General features: G+C 41.0%; 1 protein-coding gene across 3 annotated transcripts; it reads right to left on the bottom strand.

Annotated features, from left to right (window-relative positions):
* Positions 1 to 853: 853 nt before the first annotated feature.
* LOC115789619 (annexin A1-like) lies at positions 854 to 9032 on the bottom strand. Of its 3 annotated transcripts, none has more exons than XM_030743102.1 (12): positions 8980 to 9032; positions 8442 to 8554; positions 8194 to 8299; positions 7818 to 7912; positions 6254 to 6367; positions 5405 to 5495; positions 5066 to 5202; positions 4408 to 4501; positions 3409 to 3504; positions 3027 to 3085; positions 1159 to 1281; positions 854 to 1051 (listed from the first exon to the last, which is right to left on the bottom strand). In XM_030743102.1, the coding sequence occupies exons 2-12, from the start codon at positions 8508 to 8510 to the stop codon at positions 995 to 997; spliced, it is 1041 nt and encodes a 346-aa protein (XP_030598962.1). In that variant the 5' UTR covers positions 8511 to 8554; positions 8980 to 9032; the 3' UTR covers positions 854 to 994. The 3 variants fall into 3 exon arrangements, with proteins under 3 accessions (XP_030598962.1, XP_030598964.1, XP_030598963.1); XM_030743104.1 differs by having other exon boundaries at positions 8442 to 8520; positions 8980 to 9003; XM_030743103.1 differs by having other exon boundaries at positions 8878 to 8994.
* Between the last annotated feature and the right edge of the window lie 390 nt (positions 9033 to 9422).

The following is a 9422-nucleotide window of genomic DNA, read 5'->3' as shown; positions in this document are numbered from 1 at the left end:
CATTCATTGATACGCCCAATCAATATTCATGACACGTTTCAGAAGAAAAAGAAAACAAATTTTGTGGAGTCTTATCCAAAGAGTATTTGTGCCAAGTTTTAGAAGATGTAAAACATAAATATCGGAGTGGTAATTTTGCAAAAAGTTGACGGCCGGCTCGGTATTGGAGCCGCTCCGCTGACTGTTGTCGTCAGTGGTGCTAAAAACTTATATAAATTTAAATTAACCGTAAGAATTGCAGTTTAATATACAATTAGACAGAGGTGGTCTGCAGCTGGATTTATTATAAGAGGAAACCCTTAAAATCATTTGTCCTTTGCAATGAATTAGGAAAACCTTATTTTCATCTCTTGTACATGAAAAATGACAAAAAGACAAAGTAAAGAGTCTAACCTTCAACTTACTGACATCCATCAGGTAACCAGGAAACATCTGGGTCGGTTTCATTTTAGCCACATGCAAAAGAGTCCAGTTTCTCAGAGACGAGATGCTACCTTTCAAATAAATTCAATTCAATTTTATTTATATAGCGCCAAATCCCAACAGTTGCCTCAAGGCGCTTTATATTGTGGGTAAAGACCCTACAATAATACAGAGAAAGCCTCGCACATTTTGGCATTACAGTTTTCGTTCTGTTGAAAACATTTTGGGTTTCCCATGTAGCTGAAAAATAAAAGGGTGTGAACATTAACCAAGCCTGAATTTTAACCCTAGATGTGTTACTAATGAGCTGGGGGATGTTAGGAGCTTATATAATGAGTTATGATTGAAGCAAAAAATATTTCAAGGGACATTAAAAGAAAAGGCAAGAAATGTGTTTTTCCAGAAAAAAAAAGGTAATAAGATGCTTCTGTTGTTGCTAGAATAACTGCTTTATTAGAGTTGGAAACCAATAAGAGAGAGCAGTCATACATTTCATAGTTAAAGTTGTGAGATATTAGTATAACAAGCTGGTCTCAATTTCCAGAGTCAACTCATCGTATTTGGAAGACGTTCAAAAAGCTCCACACAGGCTGAGCAGCACTTTCTGATAATGCTCCTTGGTGTGTTTCTGTGGAACAAAGATGTTAGCTAAAGTATTCAGATCAGGTGCATTATCGTTTGAGTCTATACTTAATTAGTAAAAACAACATGATAGCAGCCATTTTTATTTTTTACCTGTAAGTCTTCCTGTAGACTTCTCTTATGATAGGTCCAGTACACCTCCTTGATCTTCTGGAGGTCGACCTCAGAGCGACTCACCAGTATCCTGTTCAGTGTTTTCTCACTTGTGTCTGGTTTCTGAGAGAGCAGAGCAAAGCAGAGCATCAGCCACTGAACATGGTGTAAAAAAAAAATATGTGAAAGTTAGCCGTGCTTTCCTGACATGAGACTTTATGGAAGCTCATCTGACACTTAGCTACTGAGCAGAAACCTCTCAGTTAATGTGCACAGTGTCATCTAAAGTCCAAGCAAACGAGGCATTAGCGGAAAAGCTGAATCATTATTTAACAGAGGCATAGAATAAATAAAGGGTTAGTGCACCAGTTTACTGGTAGAGCTGCATTACATTTGAAAACTTAGACCTACTTGAAAAAGTAATAAAACTGAAGCTTGAATGTCTTATGAGAGATGAGGCTGCAGAAGAAAAAAAAAGAAAGAAAAGAAAAACACGGTCCTCTTCTTCCCCATCATGCACCTGATTTACATCTACCCTTCTGAATGCTAATGTGTCTCGAAATGCACGCCTTCAATTTATGCAACAAAGTGTTGTAAAATGTCTCAGGCCCAATCAGCCATTTCATTAGGTACACCTGATGAGCTGCTTGTTAACACAAATACAAACAGCCAATCGCGTGGCAGAAACTTGTTGCATTTAAGCACGGTCAAGGCGACCTGCTGAAGCTCAAACCAAGCATCAGAACGGGGAAGAAACAGGATTTAAGTAACTCTGAATGTGGAATATTTGTCCATGCAAGATGGGCTGATCTGTGTACGTCAAAAACTACTCGGATTTTCTAACAGAACCATCTGTGGGGTTTACAGAGAATGGTCTGAAAAAAGAGAAAATATCGGGCGCCCGGGTGGGTCAGTGGTGAAGCTGGCGACCACATACATATGCTGCGTTGAGTGGGTTCGAGTTGCCAACTTGCCCCTGTGTCTTTCCTCTATTTCCTGTCTCTCTCTCTCCACTGCTGATAAAAGCCACTGTGGCCAAAATTGCAAAAAAAAAAAAAAATGTTAATGTTAGAGGAGAATAACCAGACTGCTTCATGCTGATAGGAAGGCAACACTAACCCAAATAACCACTCATTACAACCAAGGTATGCAGAAGAGCATTTCTGAAAGCACGACACATTAAACCTTGAAGCAGATGGGGAGCAGCAGACTGCATGGGCTGCCACTCCTGTCGGCAAACAGCAGCAAACCGAGGCCACAATTCACACAGGCTCTCAAAAAAAGTGATCAGAAGATTGGAAAAACGTTGCCTGGTCTGATGAGGCTTGATTTCTCTGCAACATTCAGATGGTATGTTGCATAAACATGAAAGCATGGATCCATCCTGTCTTGTATCTGGTGGTAATGGTGTGGGGGCTATTTTCTTGGCAAAATTTGGGCAAACTGAGTATCATTTAATAAGCATCACACCTGAGCTACCTGATTATTGCTGCTGACCATGTCCCTCCCTTTATGAGCACAGTGTACCCATCTTCACAGTGTACCAACCTGATACTAGCATGCTGGAGTGGCAATGAGTATATTTGTACATGCTTATTTCTTTAATATTTAGATTTTCATGGATGTGTACTGTGATTTTTGGTGACTAAGAATACTAAGGGTTGACTCAGACTCCTTCAGCAACTAATTACTCCCAGTCAGTGTTGTTCGAATATTAATTAACACAGTTTAAGCTTCCTGAGACAAAAGTCTCAACTCAGCCATTCATTCTGACATTTTCTACATGTAATTTGTTCATCTAAGATTGTATAAAGTGTACATTTATGTGAATGAACACACACAGGTAGCAAAAACATATTCATACACACCTCCATAGCCTTAACAAGCTTCTGAGCAAAGACAGCTGGTGTGTTCCAGGCAAATTTTGCTAGACATCAAAGAGAGACAAACAGTTACAAAATGAGAAAATCAGCTCGAGCCCAGATGTTCCTCACAGCTGTGTTACAGCTCATCCTGTGGAAATTTATGTTCTGGTTCTACTGCTCCATCAGCCTTAAATGTTCCCTGATCTTAATGCACATCAATGCACTCTGCTGTGGGATAACAGCAGAGCACATTTCCTGCTCCCCAGAGGATGACTCCTTTTGCTCACATGACCTTTGATCTCACCCCACCCACAGGACCAACATTTGTCCCTGAATAGAAAGAAGTAATTAAAACGAGAAACTGATAAGGACATAATCAACCTACCAAGGTCGATGAGACACTCTTCAGTGTCTCCTTTCAGCTCTTTTTTCAGCACGGTGGGCAGTTTGACGTCTGCTTGCTTGCCATATGCCTCCAATACTAACAGGTAAACAGACAAACAGGTGATTCTGGGTTATTGCACTGAAAAAAAATGGCCCTCCAGTTAAGGGTATGCAGCAAATGTCCTGTGTGGTCAATGAAATTGAAAAGCCCTGAGAACACTGTAGCAGCTGCTAAGCATGGTGGTGGTAGCATCGTGCTCTGGGGCTGTTTTGCTGCCAGTGGTATTGGTACATTGCACAAAATGGATGAAATAACGAAAGAGAAGGACTGAGCCCAAAGTTGTCAACTTCCCCTCCAATCAATATCTGTGAGATTGAAACTTTGACACAATCGAGTGTTCGAACAGGACAATGATCACAAACACACATCAAACCTGGTTCTGGAGTGGTTTGGAATGGATAAAGCAGGCTAACATTAATCTTCTGGGATGGCCTTCCCAAAGCCCCAACCTTAACCTTAATGAAAATTTGTGGACTACACTTAAAATCTGGGTCCATGCCAAATGGTTGGATGTCTATATTTGAGCTTGTATGTACTGTATACTTTGACCTTGTGTAGATTGGAGAAAATCCAAAATAACAAACTTTTGCACCCAGATCTTGTTTTTTAAAGTCATTAAAAATGTATGCCATTCATGTCCAAGGTGAGTGTATGTAAACCTCTGACAACAGCTGTAGCTCAAGGAAATGTTCTTGTAAATGGGCAATTGCCATGTTAACAACAACAACAACAACAACAAAAAGTTGTGACCATCACTGCACTCAACATAATCCATCATTCATATTTAAAACCAGACTGACTGTATTGTTTCCACACTGTTGGGTGTGTTTTGCCTCCTGTTTGTCACAAGTGTGGTTCCACCTGTTTCTCTGGGTGTGGGTTGTGTCTCATGAGTCAAACCCAACAACAAGGAAGTGTTTGCAATTTTCAAGAACTCACCTTTGCTGAGGTGCGGATAGCTGCGCTTGGTCATCATGTCAGTGAAGGTGGGCACATCAAATTTGCCGCCATTCTCACACAACTTCACCAGCATCTACAGACAAAAGCAGTGGATTAGATTATCTGTCATTGCTAATAATATTCAAAAGGACAGACTCCAATCTCACTGTACATTCTGTATAATGTAAATTAAGACATTCTAGTCCATTTTAGGTAATGTCATCTGTACCACTGTTACACTAATTACATGTTATAAACTTACACATCTATAAATGCAGCATTTCCTCCTTTGCCAAATGTTTTAGTGCATTACATTACATTATTTAGTGTATTACAGAGAACTGCTTTGATCTCTATAGCCAAGAAGATTGTGCTTCAGATAAAGCACAGCTTAGGGATGCAGCTTGCTAACCAGGTTAGCCAGCTTCAGCTTCAGCCCATCATCCAAATAGGTCTGGTTCAAAAAAAAAAGAAAAATGGCTACATCCATCTTATGTACACTCTGTGATTGTGACACGATGTTTACAACAGAAAACTGTCAATAAGTGGCCAAATGCCTCAGAAAGGCAGCATTAAGATAGAATTCTCAAAACATCTTCACATGATTTGTTAACAATATGAAAAAATATCGTTTAATATTTTGTTTTCATGATTTTACCCGTGTGTCTTTTGCAACAAGATCCCGATCGACGTTGGTGCTCTCGTCTCTATTTGCAAGTAGCAGAGCCAGGAGGATGTTGGTGAAGTGGCCGCTGGTCTCACTCTTAATAACGTCCTCCAGATCTGTTTTGTAGTCTGAGGGAATTTCAGCAGAAAGGTAACAGTTTACAACAATATGAAGGTCCAGTCTGACTGCAATAAGTCCAGCTTTCTAGCTGTTCAAGACACTGGAGACAAGAGTGTCAGTAAGATATCCAAGATGTCACATAAAATGCAACCTTAGCTCAGCATAAAGCCCAAACAACAACAGTGTGATATCACAGGACTGTGAGAAAACCTTCGTTAAACGCCCTCTTGATCTCTTGAATCTCTTGGTTTGTTCTTGTTGCCAAAATCTCAGTCAGGACTTCCTCGTCTGTGCCCAAACTCTGTTGGAATAAATCAAATAACAGAAATGACAACCAGTCTTTTTATTTAAAGGTCCCTCAAACAGTTTTGCCTGCCTTTGCTGTCTTCTGTTTGTATTGACTCTTTTTATTCCAGGAGTTTCCGCTTATCCCTGTGTTTATTCCCTGTGCTTCCTGTTAAGTCTCCGTCTGTGTAAGATGTCCCTTATTAGTTACTTCCTGTTTTATTTTGATAGTCCCTCGTCTCATGTGCCTTGTATTGAGTTCAACTTCCCATGGCTCATTATCCTTGATTTGTTCCAGCTGTGTTTCCCACCTGTTTTCCTCCTGCCTCATTACTTCGTGCATGTATTGTCTGAGTCTCCCCTTGCCCTTTGTCTTATCTGCCCACATTGTTGTGTGCTCCTCTGTTCCATGTTCCCATGATTCCTATCATCTAGTTTTTCTGGCTCCATTCCCGTTTGGGTCCGCAACCTGCCTGACACACAGCGTACAATGACTGAAGTTCCCTTCAACTCAAAACCTTGAAGTCCAAATTCATTTGGTTCAGACCTACAAACCAGTACTTCTGGAAGTGGCCCTGGCCCCTTCTTCACCCACCAGCAAATTTGGGATCACCATTTGGGTCAGCTTATAGTGTAAAAACTCAAATTATAAACATACTCTACATACTTAATATCTTAATGATGAGCTAACTAATCTAGAGATGAAGCAGTAGGTAAACTAACAGTGTTCAGTAAATTAAAACAAAAAACTATTTAATATTGCCCCATTCAAACCTTTGTGGCTTTCCTCAGTTGGTAGGCATCAAAGTGAGCGGGTGCCATGAGTAGCGCCAGACAGATGTCCTTTAAATCTGCTCTCATAACTGATTTCAGATCTTCATCCAGCTTCTGCAAAACACAGCAATGATCTACATGAAGGTGATGCTCACTGTAATCATGGACTTGAGCTGAAATGAAAGACACGAAGGTTTTCTTTTTGTGATGTGAAAATGTGCTACATCAGCTTTGGTTATGGCTCAGTCACATGGATGTCCAATGACTGCACTGAAATTTTTCATTCAGTGACAGATTCCAAGCAGTGATGAATTTGTCGCACATCGATTGGGCGAGCAACACCTTCAACCTATAGGCAACCGCTTTAAATTACAGTGCACCTAATGGGAGGCAGCCTGACTCCAAACAATCATGGCCCAATTCAGACTGATTGGTGAAGGTTTGCAAGCAATTGCTGCATAATTTATGAATGAAGACAAATTGCCAGAACGTTGCAATCAATCGGAGTCAGTCTGCACAGATGAGCCCAACTTGTCTGCAATTTTTCTCTTTGAAACAGGAGACTTGACTCAGAAGGCTGCCAACTGGTTGTGTTCTGGATATATTCCTACATAAAAGCAAAGGTGCCTGAGTGCCTGTGTCATTAAACTGCCGTCCTGCAGCAACTACATCGCTATTTGTGGAGGAATTTCTGCTTCATATCTATGAAGTTCTGGCTGGACTCTGAATGCAAGTAGCTAATGTGAATTTCTATGTAGACAGTGATAGATTTGCATTTTTCACCAATTTATCACAGATAATTGCCAAAAACAGACTGCATGCAATTGCCAACTTGACCCCATTCAATCACAAACCTGATAGATTGTCTTATTGCCATTTTATTGTCATCGTGATGCACAAAAGTCACTTTGAAGATGGCATCTGACTGCATGTGGTCACAGATCTGGTCCCTGAAGTAACCATTTCAAAGGCAGCATGACTGCAGATTCATTGTTTTCCTTAGTGTGACTATAGCATTAGGGAGTTGGCAGGGTAAAGGCTGTTTCACATCCAGTCTGACTGGCTCTAACATGGTAGATACAGCCGCCATGTTTATTTTTTGGAGCCAGAAATGAACACTAGCAAACTGGGTTAGCATGCATATCCACAATGTGTACGAGTTTAAGACAGAAATGCTAATTAGTGCCAAGTAACAGACTACTAAAATACTAGCATTTCATTCACTAGAACAAAAGCACAAAGTTCTTGGACAGGTCAAACCAATCAATTAGCAGAAGTGAGGCCTAGCAGGCACCTATCAGTTACACCTGCTGATGTTGGGTCACCTATAAATCTAACACCTCTAATTCCAGCATCAAGCTGGATGAGATATAAAAAGAAAAATGCTTTTTAATGCTGCAAAGTTGGGCATTTTAACAAGTCTATGGGGATGGCCACTAGAGGAACTGCAGTTTTGGTCATTTCTGCACTGGTTTCATTGTTCAGCCTCAGGGTGCTACCTGAAGAGACCTGTAAATCCTGCAAGAAGCTCTTACCTGAAGTGCACCTGTCACAAATTACTCACCTTCCTATTCTCCATTTCATAGACTTCTTTGATCTTTTGCCTCTGCTCATTGCTTCTCTTCACCAGGACTGTAATGATCACATCCTCGTCCACTCCTGTTGGAGTGACAAGTTGTACTTTACTTAAGGCACTGCAGAAGGGACTGTTAAAATCAACATCACTCAAAACAAAAAGAGCAGATTGGTTTGCACCCACTTCAAAATAGCAGTAAACATTTGGTTTGGGGTTTTTTTTGTCCAACCCATGTAAGTAAGTAAGACTTTATTTATACAGCACTTCTAAAGACAGCTGTTTCAGCTTTAAACTTCACATCATCTGGTTAAAAAACAAATTAAGATGAGAGCGCGCACACACACACACACACACACACACACACCTTTACGTTCAATGGCACTCCGAAGGACTGCAGCATCACTGCTGGCATTGAAGTACGGGTATGGCGTGACTGTTCCATAATACTTGGGTTTCTCCTTATCCTTCACCTACACAACCAGCCAAAATACTGACTTAGAGGGGTTTAAGAAATTTATTTGCCAGCCAGTAAAATTCATATAAAATTCAAATACTCGAGCAGATTCAGGTGCAGGTGTTTCTCGGGTGCAATATCCTCACGATGTGACTCACTTCAACAGTGTCACGATCAGAGTCTCGGTCACGGGAGAAGATGTCCTTCAAACGATCGAAGAATGGCATTTTTGCTTGGCTGAGAGATTTAAAACCAGAAACAAGATCTCACACTGTAAAGAAAATAAACAGAGGAGGGTAAAGGTGTAAAATGTGCCTCTGTAACCACCCGTGGTGCTCCCTTTCCATCTCATTCTGCTTCTCCCTCTGTGATTGTTGGCAGCAGGGAGGAGCCACACAAACTGCAGCTCATCACAGTAATCAAAGTCTCCACAATGCACTGCCACAGGCATACTGCCAGGCTGCAGTCCCCTTTTCAGTCACTGTGTGTTTCTAGCCTCTTCACAAATACCTATTCTTCTTCTCCTCCTCTCTATTTCTGACACTTCCTTCCCTATTCTGTGGTTTAACTATCCTTCATTCTTTGTTAAGTTACCTTTTCTGCGTCCTCCTCCACCTTGTCTGTCCCTGGGTGGACTAGTTCAGAAGTCCTCGTAACAATCAGTGAAACAGGAGTTTAAGTGTTTTAGCCCCTCACCTGTGCTGCTGAAGTCCGTCCTCACACTCCAGCCTGTAGCTGTCATAGTGTTTAGCTCATTCCAGCAGCAGCATCTCCACCCGTCACAGAGGCTCAGCCAACCATGTCCTACCTCTCAGATTCCTTTGAGGTGACAGAGATTGCACCTCTCTGACTGGTTGGGCAACTCTGTGGTTAGGTGTGTGTGTGTGTGTGTGTGTGTGTGTGTGTGTGTGTGTGTGTGTGTGTGTGTGTGTGTCTAATTAGAAGCACCCCCCCCCCCCCAAAAAAAACAAAACAAAAAAACTTACAATATAAAAGTGACTTTAGTCTATATTTTAAAGGAACAGGTGAACTAAATGCATGCACATAAGTAAGTACTGAGTTGCTTTTGTTTTTTTGGACAATTACATAACTGAAACTGTTGATTCATGTTTTTTTGTTAAGGTGACAGGATTAAAACA

The sequence above is a fragment of the Archocentrus centrarchus genome, chromosome 12, assembly GCF_007364275.1.
Source record: "Archocentrus centrarchus isolate MPI-CPG fArcCen1 chromosome 12, fArcCen1, whole genome shotgun sequence".
In the NCBI taxonomy this organism is placed as follows: domain Eukaryota; kingdom Metazoa; phylum Chordata; class Actinopteri; order Cichliformes; family Cichlidae; genus Archocentrus; species Archocentrus centrarchus.
This window is presented reverse-complemented; position numbering and strand designations above follow the sequence as displayed.